Genomic DNA, 21,540 nt, shown 5'->3' with positions numbered 1-21,540 from the left:
CACCTCAACTGGCTCCTCTCGATGCGGAGGAGAAGCGGCTCTACTCCGAGCTCCCTCCGGGTGACTGAGCTCCTCACCTTATCTCTAAGGGAGCGCCCAGCCACCCTGCGAAGAAAACTCATTTCAGCCGCTTGTAGTCGGGATCTCGTTCTTTCGGTCACGACCCAGAGCTCATGACCATAGGTGAGTACAGGAACAAAGATCGACCGATAAATTGAGAGCTTTGCCTTCTGGCTCAGCTCTCTTTTCACCACAACGGACCGGTACAGCGACCGCATAATAGCGGACGCCGCTCCAATCCGCCTGTCGATCTCACGTTCCGATCTTCCCTCACTCGTGAACAAGACCCCAAGATATTTAAACTCCTCCACCTGAGGCAGGAGCACTCCACCCACCGAGAGAGGACAAACTACCTTACTCCGGTCGAGAACCATGGCCTCAGACTTAGCGGTGCTGACCCTCATCCCAGCCGCTTCACACTCACACAGATCCTAAATTACCAGCTGAATCTGAAGCTTGCAGAGGCTCATTTCAGTAGGGGGATGAATTATTTCACTGCCATCAAAGGTAGTTCTGGTTCTCTAACAGACGTTTCGTGAAGGTCAAGTTTCACGTCGCTTGCGTTTCTTATTTATCCTTACCGGCTTCATCTGTGTTGGCGTCGCTGGACTCCACTTCCTCTCCAGCTGCCTCGATTTCTTTCACAAAGTTGGACGGGAACAGTCCAGATTTGCCGTTCAGGTTGCCGCTCCACCAGCCTTCCTCCACCTGAGTGTAGAAAATATGAATGAATGCTCCGCCGTACTGAAGCGACCCCCTAAAAGACCGTTTTGAGTGACTGCGGCGAGAACACGATTTTTATTTTCCATTTCCGAAGCCTTTTTGACAAAAGCTAAAGAGAGCTAATCTGTGATCTGCACCTGTGGAGACCCGTCAACATCACATCCAGTTAATTCTGAGTGCTAAAACACAAAGCTGTAAGTAAAACCAACTTTTTAAAAACACTTTTCTGAGTGATTTCTTAATAAACTATTCATTTTTAGGCTCTTTCAGAATAAAAGCCAGAACTATTTACCTCCTCTGTGATTTCGATGATGTCTCCTGCCTTGAGCTCCAGCTCGTCTTCATTCTGCGGATGATAATCGAACTGCACTTTGCACAGTCGCTTCTTGGGCTCTGCAGGAAAGAGAAGCTTCTGTCAGTGGGGATTCTGTCCTTTGCACTTAGATCCAGCAATAACTGTCTTAAAAATGGGCTTCTTTTTGTATTTTCCAAGAGGAAAAAGGATGAAAATCAAACATTTATGGCAAACCACACGCATGACGTTTACCAGAAGACAAGCAGGATCACAAAAACTTTCAAAAAAAATGCTTGAAAAAGTCTCTTATATATTTGTAAATACATTTAGAAAGAGCTGCAACATTAAGATATTTTAGAAAATGCGGCTTTCTTATTCTGGATAGCATCAGGAAAGAAATAAAAAGTTTTTTTTTTTACTAAATGCATGATGGGAGATTGATGATTAGGGTTAATTGTGTGTGTGTGTTTTTTTTTTTGCCCCCACACAGGAAGCTCACTCTCTTATGAGGCGTCACTATCACAACCAGATCGACTTTAGGGTTTACCCTTCGGTAAAAGCGACATTCTGTGATTCACTAAGTGGATGGAAATACTTTTTATGCTCAAAGAGCTCTGAACCGAACCATAAAAACAGTTTTAGACAAAAACAGACATTTTAAAAAAAAAAAGATAGCACAAAGCCTATTACAGCTGCAATGAATATTTCAGAATAAAACAGTTAATGGATGATACTTTCATTCATTCATCTTCCAGACCGCTTCTTCCTTTTCGGGGTCGCAGGGGTGCCGGAGCCTATCCCGGCTACTGACGGGCGAAGGCGGGGTACACCCTGGACAGGTCGCCAGTCTGTCGCAGGGCCTCAATCACACACACATCCACTCTCACATACACACCTAGGGGCAATTTAGAGTCACCAATTAACCTATGAAGCATGTTTTTGGACGGTGGGAGGAAGCCGGAGTCCCCGGTGAAAACCCACGCATGCACGGGGAGAACATGCAAACTCCACACAGAAAGGTCCCAGCCGAGATTCGAACCGGGGCCTTCTCGCTGTGAGGCAAGAGCGCTAACCACCGCGCCACCGTGCAGCCCGGATCTGATACTTATCCTATGTTTTAAAAATAAAAAAATGTAAAAAAAGTAGGCTCTACATATTTAATTAAAGCTATAAAAATGCTATAAAAAATGGAATCCCATTAAAAGCAGCTAAAAAAAAAAGACTAAATTTTGAGAAAAGTGATCAGAACATCAGAAAAATATTGCAACCTAGCTGCTTTGAAAAAAACGGTTAAATCTATCAAATTCTATAAGTTGATGTAGTTTAGAGAGTGATGTCATATAGGAATAAAGTTGAAAAAAGAAATAAAAAGAAAAATCTTTAAAAATGCGTCATAATAAACTTTGACAGTGGATCTAAATCAAAAGATAAAATGCTTTCAAAGTAAAAGCTCAAAGGAGAACACCTGTAAAAGCAGAGATTATTTTTATTATTTCTTTGAATGTTAAATTTGAACAATAAATTAAAAAACGAGAGATAAAAGTAAAATTGGTGCACGCAACTCATCCAGCTAGAAAGTAATGAAAAATATTTCTTAAAAAAAAGAAAACGAAGCAGGAAGTGCTCTCATTTATCAGCAGAAAGTCTAAAATGTTTCCCTTAAGTGAAAAGAACAAACATCCACCGTGATGCTGCAGCCGGGATCCAAGCGGTTCATCCTAAAGATGATTATGACGCATCAACAGCAGTGGAAGCTGGACTTCAGTTGTCTGACTGAAGACGATCTCACACGCAAGCACGGCGCTCATGTTAGACACAGATTGCCATCAAGAATGCATTTAACAAATGTATCAAGCGGCCCTCTCGTCAGAGGAAAACAGCAACTCCTGATAACAACTTTCAGCGGGACTGGACACGTCTCAGGTTGTGAAAGCGCCGAGGTTCACGTCAGTTCACACAAAAAGACAGATTAGGAGATTTTTGAAGCAAAACCTCCCAGAAAGCACAAGAAAACGAAACGCAAGTGAATGTTCTTACTCTTTACTGGTGTCGGAGGTTGGAAGCCACCGGTGGGGAAGCCGATAACGCTCATCCTCTGGACCAAGTTGGCAACGGTTCCTGCGCTCTTCTCTCTCTTCTGAGGCACGGAGGCTTCTTCTTTCGGCTCATGTTTGGTCTCCTTGACTTCTTTGCGGTCCTTTATTTCCTGAACAACAGTAAATAAAAACAAAAGGTTTGTTTGTTGTCTGTTTTGAATGTGAAGGAAACAAAACATAAAAAAAAAATCAAGAAGGAAGAAATCAACAAGAGCTCAGTTTTATTCCAAAGTTTGCATTTCTGTGTTTTTTGTTTATCATGAGAGTTATGTGATAAAAATAACTAACGATAGGTAAAATCTGTGAACTTTACCCCTTTACAATTATAGATGTTTAAAGCTGTAAATCTCCTCACTATAAAAGTCTTGCACCTTTCTCAGTCAGACATGAACATATTTACCCTTTTCTCTTGTTTAAACTCTAACCTTCACAGGAAAAAAAAGGTTGGTATTATAGAAAGAAGATGTGATCACAATCAAAGACTTAAGTAGATTTTGGAAGCTGAACATATTCTGTACAGGAGACATGGCATGGAGGAGATTGACAATTTTGTTCAACCAATCTGGATGCAGGACAGTGTCCTGCTTTAGAAAAAAAAAACGTGCACAACAAAAAAACCCACAATAAAGTGAGCCTGTGAAAAATGAATCGCGGTACAGCAAGGAGCTACTGTTGTGGGATTCATGCTGTTGCTGTACTTCACTTAACACCAAGTAGAATTGGTAAGCTCTTTAAATGATGACGACCTAGTGCTGCACAGAAGCTTACATTTAGTAAAACAAGTGGGTATGAAAATGAATTTTCCAATAAAAGAAGCAGCAGCTTTGACCCGTCACTGACTGAATCTGCACAATGCTGATAGTAAGGGTGGTTGAGCCATCCCGGTTACAGAGTGTAACTGTAAATGTCATTTATGCTAAAATAATCCACATTTGAAAGCCTGAAGCTCATCAGTGAAGCTACTGAAGGATTAGGGAGAAATATTAGGCAGCTTTAAAATAAAATAAAAGACATGTATGATAGATACGAAAAAACAGTTAAAAATGACCATGTACAAAAAAAACTTGAATTTATCAGCAAATATATATAAAGATATACCGTAAATGCTAAATGATCAAAATAGAGTGCAGTTGTAGAACTAAAACCAACTCCTATTTGTACCAACAAATCTGGTGTGGTAAATTGCTAAGCTAGCTAAAAAAAGTTCAATATCATGAAAATTCTACTTTTTGAGGTTCTGAGTGTATTATACTGTTCATTCCTCACTATAAAGAACCTCAAAGCGGTATTTTGATCCGGTCATGCATCTAAGAGTAATCCTGTATAAACCTGCACCGTCTGCAGCAGCCCATCCCATACCCACAAAAATGAGAGGGTGGAAACGTGCTGACGTCAACATTTTACTTCCGGGTAGGAAAAAACTCACGGAAAATAACAAATATTTCATAAATAATTTGTTTAAAGTGTTTCAAAAGTAATATATGATCATATATATGGATATATTTCACTCTGAAAGGCTTAAGAAAATTGCAGTATGGCCCCTTTTAAGAATCCTTTAAAAAAAATGTACTAAAACAACAAAGTCTACATTCAATCCAGAGTACAAGTCTAAGTCAGCATGATTTTAAATACCATGGTAATATACGATCGATGAAAAAAAACTACCCTCAAAACTTTCAAAGCAAAATTAATTCAATTCATTCTAACATTTATAGAAAAATCAGATTGTAAACGATAAAATATTATCCACTTTAGAGTATAAAAAAATCTGATTTAGTTTTAGAATTTGTATTTATAACACTAGGAACTGAAATGCAAAAAAAAAAAATAAAAGTTGACTACTTATTTTTTGCAAACTCCAGGACCTTTTGTGCACACACAGTGATTACAAGCAAACAAATGTGAGTTTGATTTCCTTTAGCCTCCATTCAAAGCCTTTTGAGCATGGTTATATGAGAAGTTTCTGTTGTCATTATGATTTTAAATGTTTTCTGTTTTGTCAAATGGCCTTACCCAACCACTAATTATGAGTGAAAAAAAAAATCATCATCAAAGAGTCATCAATTACATTCTATGAAAAATGACCAAGAAACCCCAATTTCTCTCAGAATATGTAAAATTATGAGCACAACTAAATGGACAAAAAGATTATTTTCATCTCGAAAGACACCAAACAAGGTACGGTTGTTAGAGCACAACATGCCGCCCTTCAATGTGGCGATGTTATTACTTTACAGCCACTCAAAGTAAAGGCACCTTTCTGTTCTGAAACTCACATTGGCAGTAAAACAGACGACACCTTCACTCATGTCCGGGAAACTCCCTGATAACACAAAGTCCACAACACCTTTACTGAAGAGAATTTTAAGTATTAAAGCTACAAAATGATAATTTTTCAAGATTATCATCAGTTCCAACTCTCTTAAAACATTTAGTTTGTTTTAAAACTTCTTCCCTTCTTTGCAGTAACTGCTAATGAAGAGAAGGATGTGGCCTAAAATAGTTTAGAAAGGAAATGCAAATGTCATATTTACGGACTTCAGATCTGCTCTTTATTACGCATTTTGAGTGATGTTCAAAATACAAAAATTTAAATATTGTGCTGGAAAATGTTGCAGACAAATTTGGAGTCATCTGAAAGAGGAAGGAGATTTAAATGTGAGGTAATGACTGCACTCCTAATGCCTGTTAAGAGGAAGATGCTGGAACAAATATACTTGTACCGTCTACTGCAATGATGCAGCTAAATCACTTCTGTAAAACTACAACTTTTAAAACAAGACTCAGAACGTCCTATTTTCGGAAAATGTGAGTGCAGGGTGAGCGGTCGAATACTTGCCTGGGGTGTAAAACCATTTAGAGGAATCAATGGCACTAAAAGAGATCTATATAAATAAATCCCATCCAAGAGAAGCAGTAGAATCGACAAGTCACTGACCACAAATCCACAATGTTGCTTCCAACTTTTGGTCACCTCATCTCAGTTAGTTGCAGGAAGAAAACGTACTGTTAAATGTTTCGACATAAGATATCTAATGATAAGATTTTCCACTTCAGAATTCCCTGGAATTACATTAATTGCATAAATGGTCGAAGAGTTGGGTAGTCCAAAGAACATCAAGACTGGAGCTAAAACTCCTCTGCTTTTTCTTCTGTATTTTCAAGCAATGAATCTATTCGACAATGTATTTAAAGCCCACTCCAATCATCTTTTGACCTAGTTTAAAAGCGTTCCTAGTAGTCTTTTAATTCTGAATATACTGCTTTATGACAAAATCAAAAACCCTGTGTCGCTCTCTAAAACATAGTTTCTGCAGAGCGGCAAGAGTTCATCATTACCCTGTTGGCAAAGGGTAAGCGTGCGCTCATTTCTCGTTAGCCCTCTGTTTACACTCTTACAGCCCAACACAACTCCAACATACCATTAATGATGCATCAAAATCAATAGTTTTCAATTTAACACTAAACTAGACCACTAGAAAAAGTTAACACCTTTGTCTGGTTTTCCTCCACATTTCTGACTACAGAGTAAACCAAACCACCTCCAAAAGTCACTTTGTTAAACAAGTGTGATTTTAACAAAATTTGCTCACATTCACAATGTAGTTAAACACAGCAGAGTTCACTGGTAAGTGACATGAGGCCCCCTCATGTTGAGGCTAACTAAAGTTGGCTTATATGGTCCATGTAAGACTTCAGATGAGCTTTCCAATGGAAGCAGGAAAAATCCCTTGAGAAAAACATTAAGATCCAAACCACCCAAAGGTTAGGCTTTTGGTGCTCCAGCCAAGCATTTATTTTTAGTTTAGGTGAACTTGAACCACTTGGACAATGAAGTTCGTCCTTCTCCTAGAAGTTTTACACCAGATTATTATTCCATAATTTCAAACTCTCAAATTAAGTTGTTTATCAACAGGATTAGCTCTACGAGTTGTTCAGAGAAAGAATCTGGACTTTTTTCTACATGGTGGACTAGACAGCAGCATTAAAAACCTAAACTGAAGAAACACCTGAAGAAGTCCTACAGATCCAGAGAATTTTGGAAAGGTAAGCAAAGGCACATGTATGATCACAGACCTGAGAAACACAAAACAAGACCAAAATAAAGTAGGCAAACACGCCCAAAAATTCTTCTCTATCTCAAACACAACTTACCCATTCAGCCAAACACTTTGATGTTGGAGTTTCAATCAACAGTCTGACTGCGTCTCTCTTAGACATGCTGCCCGTCTGGTAATTACTCCACCACAGAGGAAACACGACATGTCAGATGACTGTCAGGTTGTCAGGAGCAAAGTTCAACAGCAGGCTTCTTACAAGATTATCTATCCTGCGGCAGGCCCAGGCAGATTAACAGATTACCTATCTCACTACACAGGATAACAGGATTGGATGGGCGGGAGAAGCGAGTGAGGAAGGATAATGAGAGGAAAAGTCTGAGGGGTGTAGAGTAGTGTTGTAATGATTCATTTTAACAATGATTTGACTCACATCATAATCTGTGGTTGCTGATGAGGTTAATTGTTTTTTTGTTTTTGTTTTTTTACATAAAAATAATACAAAGGGAACATTATACCACACTGTATGGTCACATGTCTGTAAAATTCAAAGTCTTTCCACACATTGGACTGTAATGATGGCTTGATCTTTTTCTGCTGCCATCATGTGTTGGTGGTAGAAAAAACATTTTTGGACTTTAAAAACATGACATTGAGACTTTAATTTACTCAGATCGACCAATAAATTGATGTCCAAGTTCTAGAACAAGTTCGTCCCATACAAATGTGAATCATGTGCCATGTGGTAAAGTCTATGTGCCAAAAATTGGGGGTTCAATTCCAGTTTAACCCTACTAAGCTAGAGCTTTAGATCCAGTGTTAACATTCTTTTAACTACCATAACTCTTCAACCATCTACACAATTGGTTCTGTAGAGCAGAAAAGCAGCTTATACATTCATAATGTGTTGCACGGCCGCTGAGGTGCAAGGAACAGAGCAGCCAACTTCTGATGGGGTTCGGTTCTCACCCTGCCTGCCAAATGTGTCAAAGTGTCCTTGGGCAAGACACTGAACCCCACATTGCTCCTGATGGTTATAGCGTTTGGCAGAGGAGCCACCATCAGTGAATGAATGTGTGTGAATGGGTCTGTGGCTATAGGGTCTTATGGGCTTTCTAAGAAGTATACACTATGACAGTGGAATACCATGTCCTCTACCTTAATAGTGTCTGTTATGGACCAGTCATTGGTGGTATGTCAAAGAGTATGTTATTTCGATGTCGCCGGTGACATCTCTGGTGTCAAGGGATTAAGCCCAATTTTTTTGGAAAGTTTCATTAAATTGATTACAGTTTTTCTTCCCAGTTTTTTTATTCTCAGGGCCCTGCATACTTCAGGTGTGTCAAAGTAAAGTTATAAAGATGGACAGCAGAGAAGGAGAGTTTCAAAAACATTGATGTAGTCTAAAACTGAGATCCAGCTTCACTTTCATTACTTACATTCAAATCATAGAAACTTCTAAACTTTGTGCTATCTTATGGAGTCCAGATGACCCCACTTTGAAAGTGATGTGTGATACCTCCAATGACAAAGGTGGACATTGTGTTATGTCTGCCACGGACACCAGTGAAGATTTAAAAAAAAAAAAAAAAAGTTCAGCATGCTGTCTTGGGGGTTCCAGATGACCCCACTTCCAATGTAAACATGAGAAAGCTACACTAACCATATATGACAAGAAATCTTCATAGCATGCATGGACTATTTGAAAAATATAACAGTTTAAAACCACCATAGTTTCAAAACCAATGAAATTATGTAATTCCATTACAGCAGTTCATGTAGATTACAGCCCACACTTGTGAACATGAAGAATGGCTAAAGGGGGTGAGCTAACACTTAAAACAACACCAATGTAATGCTGTTCCATAAGAATATATTCTTAAAAACTCAATTTTTCCCAACGTAAAAGATAATTGTGTAATTAAAGTTTAAAGGAAACCAGCATTTGTGTTTCCTGCACCAATGACTCGTCTATAACAAAAGCTATAATTCAGCTTTTGTAATTCAGTTCAACTGAATTACATCTTTTCCCATCTTCAGCTGCAATTTTTATTCAAGTGACATGGATAGTGGCCCAGAAGTCAAATAATTATCCAAGATAGCCATAAGAACTCTCTGTTATGGAGCAGAAAAGTCGGCCTGTTTTGCATCTATTACATTTATTTCAATTTTTATTTTGAAAATGGAAAAGTATACAAAAATAAACTTGAGGTTTTTGGTTCCTGCTGCCTATTTTTTAGCCAAATTCTACAAGGAGATGTCATAAATCCATAACCTCCACTTTACTATTTGTTTGTTGTACAAATTAAAAAAAAGAAGACTTTGAAAATCTCAATGGAAATTGATGGATTTAATAAAGCCACAGTCATTAAGAAAAACTGTATGGTGATTTCAACTTTTACAAAAGAATTATTATAGGTTTGTGAACCATAGGCTCCCATTAGACCAGGGGCCAGCCCCAGAAAGGTCACCTCATGTGATTACCTGGGAGCAAATCCTAAAACTGTGAAGTGAACATTAAAATAAAAAGGGTTTTCCATCAATGTGAAAGAAATGTTATTTGTTCCACTGTGATTTAAAATGTTGTAAGATGCTTAGAACTCATAGGAAACCAGTTTTCTTTACTTGTAAGTAAAGAAGTAACACTGAGATGTTCCACACATTAGATAGGAAAAAAATAAACCAATAAAAACCTTTCAAAATTTCATCTAAATTAATATTTAACAATGAGCTCTTTCAGCTGTTCTACTGAACCTCTACAATCAAGCAACTGCCTTAAATAGTTATTGTCAAGCTTTAGCAAGCAGGTGTGCAGTGACAGACTGAACAAAGCAGAGTCTGCAGTCTGAGGTTTAACTCCAACAACCACAAATGACACATCTCCAAACGCACAGGGTTTTATTGTCTGCAAGTGAGCTACCAAAGGTTTCTTCCGTCAGTCTGCAGGTGAGGATGGGTATGAAGAGATACTGCTGAGATCCTTGAATTATTCATTATTTTAAAATTTCATTCCAAAGGGTGTTTCTAGAAAACATACACTGAGGGGAATGGTAGAAATATCTACATATGGTGTCTTGTTTTACCACATTTCTATATGCTAATTAAGATGTTAAAATGATTGTAAGAGACAAAAGACTAGCAACAAAATGAAATAAATACGAACATTTTACAAAGACTATTTATGAATCCATTACTTGTTGTGAGGATGAAAGTTCAAACATTGTGGTCTGTATTCACCAATTTAGTGAGCATCAACACACACTAGTGTTGGCAGAGACTTCTGGGAAATTTTCAGGGCAATGGATTTTGTAATTATAGATTTGGACATCCCCAAAAAATGGGAAACATCCTATATATGGTACTAAGTAGTCAAGGAATTCAGAAACAACTTTAAAAAACACTAACAATTTCTAGCTTGACTTGACATAATGAAGCTCCATGATTTCAAACCCTCACCAAGAATGTTTGTTCAGCTCCACACAGAAACCGAGCCAACAAGCTACACGGGCAAAATCTATTTCTCCACTACAGACATGTCTTTTCTTACCTTAACAAAGTTGTCCGGAAAGACTCCCCTCTTCCCGTGCAGGTCCCCTTCCATCCAGCCATCTTCCTCTATGTAGCGCACGTTCTTGATGATGTCCCCCGGCCGCAGGGTCAGCTCGTCATCGTGAAGCGCCTCATACTCGAACTCCACCAACACCTCTGCACCGGAGAGATGACAACAAAAAAAGGAATAAACGGCAGAAGTGATAACAGGAAGGTCATGGAGAAGTAAAAAAAAGAGGCAGTAAGGAGAAGAATGGCACAAAACAGAAAAACTGCTTTAATTGACAAACTGGCAATTAAAAAGCAGCCCAAATCATTCAAGAAACTGGCATTGTTTTTTTTTTTTTTTTTCTGGCTGCAACTCTTCCAGAACATTTTGTCCAGACTTCTCCAGACAGGAAATGGGTGTACCTGGGTCCAACTGGTCTCTGCCAGTTCTGGCATGGCTGAACATCTCCCAATTTTGAAGACCAATAAGCTTGATGCATTTCATCAGCTGCACAAAATTACTCAGCCGACCACAACATCTAAACCAGGCATATCTGAAGTCCAGCCTGTGGCCCAAGCAAGCTTAAAAACTCCAATCTGCTTTGAAATCTTTGTGGGGAAGCGACCATGCTTATAGAGTAACAACAACCCGGTGTTGTGTTGCTGAGGTCACCAACTGTATTTCACAACCTCATTTTGGAAGCAGAATTTGGCCACTCCTAACCGAGTTTGAAGCCTCCTAAATAGCTGTTTCTGTTTCAGTTCATGAGTCATGACTGGGTTTCAACCCTCATGTGACACTGATGATCATAAGCACCTGTTTGGTAGGGTCGGTAAATCATAAACCTGACTATTATCCTACAATATCCCTGATGTTGTATAAGTGTACCTATAACAGTTGATGCTGCTTTGAATGCAAAAGGAAGTTACACCAAATTTTGATCCGATTAAGAATGATGCTCACTTTGCATTTTGTAAATTGATAAAAATCATTCATATTTCCAAAAAACATGAATTTAGTATATAACATTTCGTTCACACCAGCATAAAACTTGTGCGTGGTACAGTCAATTTAAAACTAAAAGCAGTACACTGCACGCCACTGTAAAACCTCACCCTCTTGCCTGTAGAACGTCACCAATTCGACTGCATATCAACCAACTCTACATGCTCACACCGCATCCTGTGGTTTCTGCAGTGAGACAAACAGCAGCTGATGCGTCAGGTTATATAAATGCTGAGGTTGAGGTTGCAGTGAGATCTATTCTTTTTTATATCTTGGAAAACTACTGAAAAAACTAGTTAGAAAAATGATGCACTTCATCTACAAGTATGGTCTAAGGCGTGTGTCATAACCTATCTAAAGATTAGAAGTGCAAAGAAAGAGGAATTGAAGAGGTAACGTGGAAGTAACAAGGCAGCAACTTCAGTAGTCTTCAACAATAAATAGCTTAAAGGAGACATTTTCAGTGATGTTTCTTAAGATTTGGGGTATGGGCCCTTTTGTTTTTCCGTACACAAAATATACATTTATGATACATTTAAAAGTAATGACTTTTTGTTTTCGCATGACTTTTTAACGTTATTTTATTTTAGACTCACATTGTACATTTTTTCTGTGTCTTGACCGGCCATTGACCATTGTCAATCATCCTTTGTGCCCGTCTGCTGTACAGTATGCGATCAGTGACACCCAAATAAAACACTGCTTGACGTAGAGTAATTATTCAATCATTTATAAAATCAACGTGTCTCAACTGATTCAAAACACACCTATGTAAAATGATATAGCTGCTTTTCTCAATGACAGAAGCAGCTGAATTACGTCAATAGCATAACCACTTCACTTAACGTGTTGCATATTAGCAAAAAAGTAGCATTTCTCCTCTTCAGAATCTGCAAGAATTACAATAACTGCACAAACAGAGTTAAGGTAGTCGAAAGAACACTGGAGCTACATCTCTGATGTTAAAGAGTTACACAAAGAGAAAAGTGTGAAAATGGTCTGTGTGATTATGTGTATAAAGTGTGTAGTGAGGGGGTTTACAGTCTTAAAATATCTATAATTATAGTAAAAAATCAAGATGACTTCTGCAGCTATCGTGGGATATTTTTGGAATGTAACACCAGCAATTAACAAAGGACTACTGTATATCCCTGAGATGATTCGACTTCACTTTCTAATTTCCCCTGAGTATCATCAAAATATCTTTCAAACTGAATTAAATCATTCTGAATTGAAACATGTATTTGTTTTTTTGGTAAATCCCAAAGTAAACATCTTTTACTGTAGTAAATTAATTATTAAGTTCAGCAAAGACGTGTGTAAAAACATTGATACAGATTTTCAGTAGAATTCATCTCTTGTTCAGTAAAGCTTCAATTCCTGGCAAATAAGAAGTTGCCATGGAAACAAACTCCAGTCCAAACTAAGCAGCTCAGTGTGAAAGCAGACATGATCTCTGCTCCATTTTCAGACCTGCCGGGTTTGCTGAGTTTCCTGTCTACGGTTCCGGGTTAAAGAAGCTGCAACATGGAATGGATGTTATATAAGTAACTGACAGACAGGAGGATGTTGCAGTGAAAGGGAGTGAGAGGAAGAAAAGGGGGGGCTTTCCACAAGGCCACGCAGGCGAGCCGACTGCCAGGCAGCCCGCCTGAATCAGTGTGATGTGAGCTTCCTTCACACACACTATCAGTATGGAGGAAACTCATAACTGCATTCTTTTCCACTGATCAGAGAGGCTGTGGATATGATGAGAGGAAAGGTTTCCACGATAAATCCAGGGACTAGAAGAGGTTCACAGTCATTGTTTTAGTGAGGAGGATAACGGTCATTTCAATACTCAGAAACTTTTAGCTTAACCTTCAATTATACATGTCCTCCATTGTAAGAAAATGCAACGAGAATATGTTAAAAACACACAAAAAACATTTTTATTAAAGTGGGTCTTTAAGCAGGTCATATACTTGTGATTTATTCTAACAGAAAAACAACAAAAATTTAAATTAAAGCCAAAATAAACAGATTTTCAAAACTACTTACTAATGTTCCACAAATAAGACAAAATATATGCACAACCCTCTTTTTTAAGCAATATTTGAAACTTAAACTTGAACAATTATTTTTGCTTTGATGAAACAAATCTTTAACAAGAGCAAAACAAATAAAAAAAAAACAACACTGTATAGTTCAAATCTATAAATAAAATGGGGACCATCTGAAAGTAAAACTGGGTTTGGGCTTGTCTCAATATCCATCTTTAACCTCTGGTCCAAGTCAGGGTCATGGGGGCACCATTTAAAACTGGGGTGCTCTTTGTGGAAACATCCAAGAGACATAGTCCCTCCAGCACCTCCCTGAGTCTTCCTTTTGGTGTCACATACTCAGAATAGCTCCCCAGGGAGGCGTTCGAGAAGCAATCAAAAGAGATGGCAGAGGGAACAACCTCAACTGGCCTTTCTCCATGCGGAGAAACAGTGGCTCCTTCAACTTCCTCCCTGAGAAGAGCTACTGACAGAACTGCACACCCTTTTTCTAAGGGAGCCTCCAGCCAGTCACCCTGCAGAGGACCCTCAGTTAAGCCACTTGTATCCATTTAGGTCATGACCCCAAAGCTCACAGATGTAGGTAGGAACAGAGATTGACCAATCAATCAAGATCTATGCCTTTCAGATCATCTTACTCAAATAAACAGATATTGAGGCTACTTCCCTGCACAAATCTGCTTGTCAATCAGTTCATTCTTTTAAAACTCAACTGCATAACTGTAGTTATAACTATCCACAACCTCCACCAAAGGACAAAAATGTCAAGGTCCTTAAGAGAGGGGTGAGGTTTGACATGTGTCCAAATGTTTTATGCTGAGGTGTCAGACTCAAGACCTCAAGGGTAGACAGGCATCCTTCTGTTATTTTCAGAAACCTTGCCTTATCTGCAGCTAAATACCTGGAACAGGTGTGTTCTACCACTAAAAAGCTACTATTGCCGGTAAGTTGAAGAAAATTTAGTACAATAACCCTTGAGGCCTGGAGTTAGACACCTGTGTTCATTATTTTATGAAGTTAGCTTTTGACATATTGTAAATGTTCAAATATTAGATCATCAACAAAGTAAGAACAAAACCAATCCAAGAATATCAAATAAATATTAGCTTTTTATTTTTTTTTTTTTCGTGTTTTCACACATGCCACACATACTCACCCTCACTCTTAGAGACAACTCAGAATCACAAATCAAGTAGGCAAGCTTTTGGACAGTGGGAGGAAGTCGGAGTGTCTGAGAGAACCCACACATCCACAAGGAGAACATGCAAACTCAACACAGAAAGGACTCAGCTGGGATTTGAACCAGGAAGTGCCTTCTCACTGTGAGACAAAAGTGTTAACCACTACACCACTATGCACCCCAGAGACGCCTCTAATAACTGAAATATGAGTAACCTTTAAAATAAAAATCAATATCAATTGCTTTGAATGTTATTTCACACACAGCAGCTTGTTGCTCATTGGAGTTACGTTCAACATCCCAGCATTACAAACCATTGTCATTTGCTTTTCTTTAAACTCATGCTACAGACCTTTTTGCTTTCACATCACTGCCACTCTCGCTTTACCTTGCTCCTTGTTTTTCTAACCCACACCAATGTTTACATATATATTTACCAAGATCCTTGGTTATGTGTTCTTTTACAGCAGGATCAGTCTGTTCAGCCGACAGAATCAAAGTTATAAAGCATGAAGAGGAAATGTAAGGTAAAAACGCCATGTGAAGGAACTTTTTTTTTTTTTTGTAGAGCTTAGCATCAGAATACGGGGCTTTACGATGAATCTTGTATCATAAAAATGAAATGTATGCCACTTATTCTTATACCCTTCAATGTGATTTACATACTGCATCCTAATGAGGACCCAGCTTATGTAACAGGCTGGAATATCTTAGAAACTCCTCCACAGTTTTAAAGAGACAGCACAAACACAACCGACACAAACAACTCCCAGTGGAATCAACTCTGCTGACCTTCAACACAACACTTCCTCGTCGCCTGCAGGGACTTGAATGTTACCGGCTCCAACGGGATGAAATGCATCATGGGAAAAGCTATTGAAGCAGCACTCTATGGGGTTTTTCTCTGTGTCTCAGAAAGACAAATTAAAGTTTCTGGTTCATTCTAGTTCCTGAAAGTCAAATTCCTGCTCTGCAGGTCACTGAGTGAACATCCAATTCGCTCTGTAATAATAACTGAGGAGGTACAGACGTCCCACAGACGGAGTAACAGGCCTCTGACCCACGACTCCGGAGTTCGAGATCTGCCACCATACTTGTTTTTCAGCCAACCTTACGTGACCCGATTGCTGATTAGCTGGGTCAGGTGATTGCAGGTTCTGATTGACTGAACATACCTGAGATGAGTCATAAGAAGCAAGTGGCCAAAGAGAGCAGAAAAACAAGCAGGGGGTGGTGGCTCTGGAGAATCAGGGTGGGGCAGTCCAGTCTGAGAAACTAAAGCCTCGCTTCCACTGAGCGAGACGGTCCAGTCCGCGCCAGATTAGAATGGTCCAGGCAATTCAGGCGAGCGTTTCCACTCAAATTTGGCCCACAACGGCGTATGTGTGGTGGAGCTAACAACAACAGAGGTCATCCAGCAGCTAATTTTTTTCAGTACGGCTTTAGGTACTTTGTACATACAAAGCATTTAATGTTGTTTAAAAGATTGAAGGCGGCGAAAGAGGAATATAGAAGCTTTTGTTTTTCGTAATGACCTTCTGCCAGTCAACCGGTTTCAACAGTAGCTCTGCTTAAATGGTCCATTTCATTTTTCTATGGACCTGCAACCAACGGAGCCCAAAAATGGTATGGTTCGGTCCCGCTTAATGGATCCATTTTACAGAGGAAACGAGGCATATAACTAGACCTGCCTTCTTCCTTTAAGCTATGGACTCAAGTTACCAGCAGATCATCTCTGAGTGTGTTTATTTGTGTTATTTTGCTAATGGTAAAAATTATGCTAATTTAGGATAACAATAGGATCGTTTAAGGATTCCACCAGATCTGCACGAACTATCGACCTTCATTTTTCAATTATTCTGGAGTTATTGAGCTGAGGATCATTTTCTATTTTCATTTTTTATCCCTTGTACCACAAAGAAACAAGAATTGCAAATACTCAAGAGTTGAAGACATTGACAGGTTGGAGCTGTGAGATACGGGCACGTCGTTAGGATTTTTCCAGTTTTTAAAACCGATAACCTTCCACAATGTGCAAAGAGGCTGTTAATGCTATTAACATGATAACTGCGTGGTCCTTGCATGTAGCCTGACAGCTAGAATTTTGGACATTAAACAATCAGTGTAATTTGTGTTGTGAGTATCCTAAAGGCGTCCTTTGGGTATTTACGCATCATGTGAACATTACATGCAGTCAGAAAGAAGCCAGAGCGCACGTATGACGACTGGTACGTCATAAGCGCATGTAGCCACATTATCCTTACAAATACTACACTAGAGACACCACATGCGTAACAATCGTACATTCCATTTTCATGACGTCCCTTAAGCTGGCAGCAAGAACCTCAATGGAACTGCAAGACACGCCTCAAGACACACATGCACTCATCTTAAAATGGGACTGTTCCTCTCTATGAAAAATCTACAACCCAAAAACCAGCACCCAAACAGCGGCATATGAGCAAGACTTTCACCTGTGTCATGGCTGATTTTTATCCAATTTTATGCATATTTTCTGATGGCATTTGCGGACGCCAAAACCATGTTTTTATTACAGTAGTTTATTTTTTTTAGCAATATTTTCATATCAACACATTTCTTTCACTGCAGGTGATATATTTCTCCCAAGTGTAAAAAAACACAGTTCTGATATGTATTTTTATTATTTACATTTAGAGAATTGTTGCATTTTATGCTTGTATCGTCTATAGATTTGCCTTCACGTAAACAGGCATTTTAGAAACAAGACTGAATTTATTTATTTTGTTAGCTGCAAATCACGAAAAAAAAACAAACAATTTTAGTGAACAAAACTCTATTGAGCTTTATAATGTGCAATGTTTGTAAGGCGTTGAATGGGTCAATAAAGTTTGTCTTTATCAGATAAGATTTCAAACAGGAGAAGCTCCTCTTTAACAGAAACCCATAAACACCAGCAGCACCACAACGGCTTCTTTGACTGCAATCCATTCGCACAGGGCAGTTACAAATAACCATGTTTATACCATGGTCTGGGTGAATACTCGATTCTGATTGGCTGCTGGGTGTGCATTAAAAAGTGATAATGCACAGTAATAACGCACACCTAAAAAAGAAGTTCCGGTCACACAGACCAAACGTTCGATATCACTGCGCAGGCTTCTTTAAAACACATTTTTCCTTCATCGTCTGGACAAAACAAGCAGTAATGGATAAACTTTCTCTCTGAACTGATGCTTTATTTAACTTATTGTAGCGACCAGCATTTATATTCCTCTCCTTTTGTAAGGTAAATTAATATTGACAAATTGGTTATTCTCCTTCTAATAAAACACCACTCGACATGAAAGGTGTAGTCTTCTGTTTCACCACAAGAGGGAGTTTCTCATTTTAGAGCAGCTCAGAAGAACGAACCTGCCGTGAAATGAAACACAGACAGAAGCTGAAAATGTTCTAGCTGCTCACTGAATGATTAACGTCAGAAAAAGAAGAAAAATATCCTAATTTGTCCGGGTCTTTCTTTCAAAACAGCGACACTTCACCGCTGCAGCTGAGGTCTGTAACGGCTTCAGGCTTCATGCCGTGTTCCATGTCACCGTGACAACAAACCGCATCACGGATGATCAAATAGTCCGCTTTTTTGTGAAAAAATGAGCTAAACCAAAGAAATAACAAGAATAAAGTACTAAATATTGATTAAATGTTTATTTATTTTGTAAATGACCATGGTATAAGCGGGATAATACCCTCCGAAGAGTGCATTATGAGAAATTAACGCACTTCACGGAGGCAACCGTCCTCCGCTTCGCGTCGGACGGTTTAGGCCTCCGCGTCGTGCGTTAATTTCTCATAACGCACACTTCGTCGGGTATTATCCCTTACTTAAACATTAATCAAACCCCAGCAGTTAAACTGACCTTCACCAGCTACATTAACACAATAGTAAGAAAATGACCCCAGTCTGAGGCCATGGAGAAATTGGTTTATTGTTTTAGCCCTCTTTTTGGGCATAAATCGAATCTTAGTTAAGTGGTTCTGCAGACTTGTACACTAAAGTATGTAAAGTATGTGCATACATTTGCTCAGCAGCTCATGAACGAGAGCCTGCCTTCAGACTCTGGGTTTAAAGACCCACTCTAATCATATTTTGATTTATTTTAAGTGTTCCCAGTGGCTTTTTAATTATGATTATTCAATTTTCTGCCAAAATTGATAAAACCTGTGTTGCTTTCTATGACATAGTTTCTGCAAAAGCAGCAGTGGTTAATTAGAAATTCATCTTAGAGTTGTAGACAGGACTGTTAGTGCAGAGTAAGCCCGGCCCCACTTCCCGTCATTCCTCTGGTTACATCCCTATAGCTTACAACTCCCAACCCAACAGTGTTACAACAAAAATCGCAAACAATACTGAAGCTATCCAGCCGTACAGTTTAGAGCCAGATGGCAGCGTAGAAGAGGAAAATGAAGACCTGCATGGATCTAGTCGTCTGCAAGTGGATGCATCAGAATGGAGCCGAGCAGGGAGCGTGTGGCCTGCCTATTGTATTTTCTATGTAAAAATATGCTCTTTTTAAAACTGCACTTCTTCATCTACTTCTGATTCACAGTTATTTGAACAAAGAATTAGTCAGAGATATAATTTTAATTTAATTTTCTTAAAGATTGAGTCTTTAACTCTACTTAGCTTTGATAGGAAGTCATATGTGAAGGAAAAAAACTGTTTAAAAGTAAAGTCTGACAACTATAGAGCTGAAAAAGTGTCTCCAAAGAAGCCCAAAACAAACAACACCACACACTCCATCGTGTATATATACAATCGTTTATGTGTTGTTTCTAGAGCACAGTTGTGACTTTGCTATTAAAAAACAGGTCAGATGTGGAGAAAAATGTGCACACTCATGTTTAAAACACTCCCACTTGGGGGAATTTGTTCTGAAAGGAGTGCATATTCTTTAATTTTTTTAACTAAGCTTCCAGATATAAAAGGAGATGGTCAGCAAAAGTAGTTTCTGGCTCAGAGGTGGGAACGGCCAGCACCTTTTCGCCCAAATGAAGGCCTTTGAAACCAAAATGCAGTTGGAGGAATGCAGCCCGACAACCTGCCCCTGTGAGGCTTGAATTCACAGAAAGCAAACAAACATGTTTGAACACGGCTCCGCAGAACCCAAAGAACAGAGCTTTTCCATTTGGTGGGACCGAGCAGACCTCTCAAAGGGGCGTGTGTGCTGACAGGTTCTTACATGATCCTTTTAAACTCATTACCAGAAACAGTTCATAAAAACAGATCAAAGTTTTTATCTAAGGTGAATTGGAGCTGAAGCACACCTGGAGGTAAAACCAGGATCTGCTTAGAACCTGTTCTACTACATTGCAGAGTGCCTAAACTCGTCCTACTGCATACAAACTCCAGGGTCATGATTCAGAGCAGAAAATTTGGCAATCTGCAGAGGAGGCTCAGCATTTCCTCAGTCTGAACTGTGATCCTCCCTGTTTGGGGCGCGTTTGACAAATGCTGCTCTAGAGAACCTGCAGCACTGTTGAAATTCACACTACCACGAAGTTTAGTAACAAGAACTGACGTGAAGTACATGCCAAAAAAAAGGAAGTTGACATTTGCTGTCAGAAGACGTTGCTAAAAAAAAAAAAGGGTGTTAAAAGTCCACTTACTGGAGAAGTTACACTCAAAGTCGACAACAACGAGCCCATTTGAAGGAATTGACCATTTTAGTTGTGATATAACAGCGCCTTCAGCTCCCAGAGTTGATTTCCAGCAGGAAACCCGGCGAAAAGGGTGCTAATTTAAGTCAAAATTAGATTAAAAGTCAACTAAATCGAGGAATGGAGGTGGCGTTATCCTGTTATCCCAGGAGCTAGCACGCTAAGCTAACCAGCTAGCTTACGGGGAGGCTAAGTTTAAAGGACGTTTCCCCACTAAAATAACCGGTATTCAGGTGTCGACACGAGAGGTAAAGCTTCACCAAGGTTTGCATCCACAATTTGGACAATTATGGAGCAGAAAATCCAGAAAGAAGTGCCACATCATGGAAAACTCACCCATTCCTCCCTTGCGCTGCGCCGCACGATCAAACGTCGGGAATCTTCGCCGCTAGCAGTCAGGTGTGTGGGAGAAGAAGGGGGTGGGGTGGGGGGACAGTCACAAAGTGCTATTTTTTTAATTGATTCACGGTCGGGAAAGAAACCGAGTATCCATTAGAGCCAGCAGCATCCGCGGCAGCCTCCTCCGTTCAGTCTTCAAGTCAGATTGCCGTGCAGGAAGTTCATCGGGAGTCTCCACCTTTCTTGGGCTCCGGCAGCTGCCTGAAATCCAAAACAGCCGGAAACGTCGCGAGGTTTTAGGGGAGAGTCCCGCGAGATGAATGTGGACTGAACCAACTTTTTTTTTTTAATTAGTTCCTCCAATCAAATTACAGACTTGTATTTGTGTTTTTGGTGTAAACTCATTTGGTTATAAATGTTATGCATTTATACGCTTTTTATTAGATGTAAGTAGTGTGTATTTGATTTCTCAACAGCAAAGCTGAGAACATGGATTAGTCCAGTGGA

At 39.3% G+C, this 21,540-nt stretch overlaps 1 protein-coding gene across 3 annotated transcripts in view; it reads right to left on the bottom strand.

Moving 5' to 3' along the window:
* LOC112158071 (CD2-associated protein) overlaps window positions 1–21,319 on the bottom strand; it is a 42,040-nt gene extending 20,721 nt beyond the window's left edge. The window contains exons 1-5 of one of the 3 annotated variants that reach the window (XM_036210469.1): window positions 21,031–21,319; window positions 10,780–10,937; window positions 3,116–3,284; window positions 1,076–1,176; window positions 642–768 (exon numbers count right to left, since the gene is read on the bottom strand). In XM_036210469.1, coding sequence (XP_036066362.1) covers window positions 642–768; window positions 1,076–1,176; window positions 3,116–3,284; window positions 10,780–10,937; window positions 21,031–21,034 — 559 coding nt within the window. In that variant the 5' untranslated portion in view covers window positions 21,035–21,319. Of the gene's footprint in view, window positions 1–641; window positions 769–1,075; window positions 1,177–3,115; window positions 3,285–7,329; window positions 7,420–10,779; window positions 10,938–21,030 lie in introns of those variants that run through there. The other 2 variants (XM_024291255.2, XM_036210470.1) reach the window with 2 other exon arrangements.
* Between the last annotated feature and the right edge of the window lie 221 nt (window positions 21,320–21,540).

The sequence above is a fragment of the Oryzias melastigma genome, linkage group LG24 (assembly GCF_002922805.2).
Source record: "Oryzias melastigma strain HK-1 linkage group LG24, ASM292280v2, whole genome shotgun sequence".
Taxonomy (NCBI): domain Eukaryota; kingdom Metazoa; phylum Chordata; class Actinopteri; order Beloniformes; family Adrianichthyidae; genus Oryzias; species Oryzias melastigma.
This window is presented reverse-complemented; position numbering and strand designations above follow the sequence as displayed.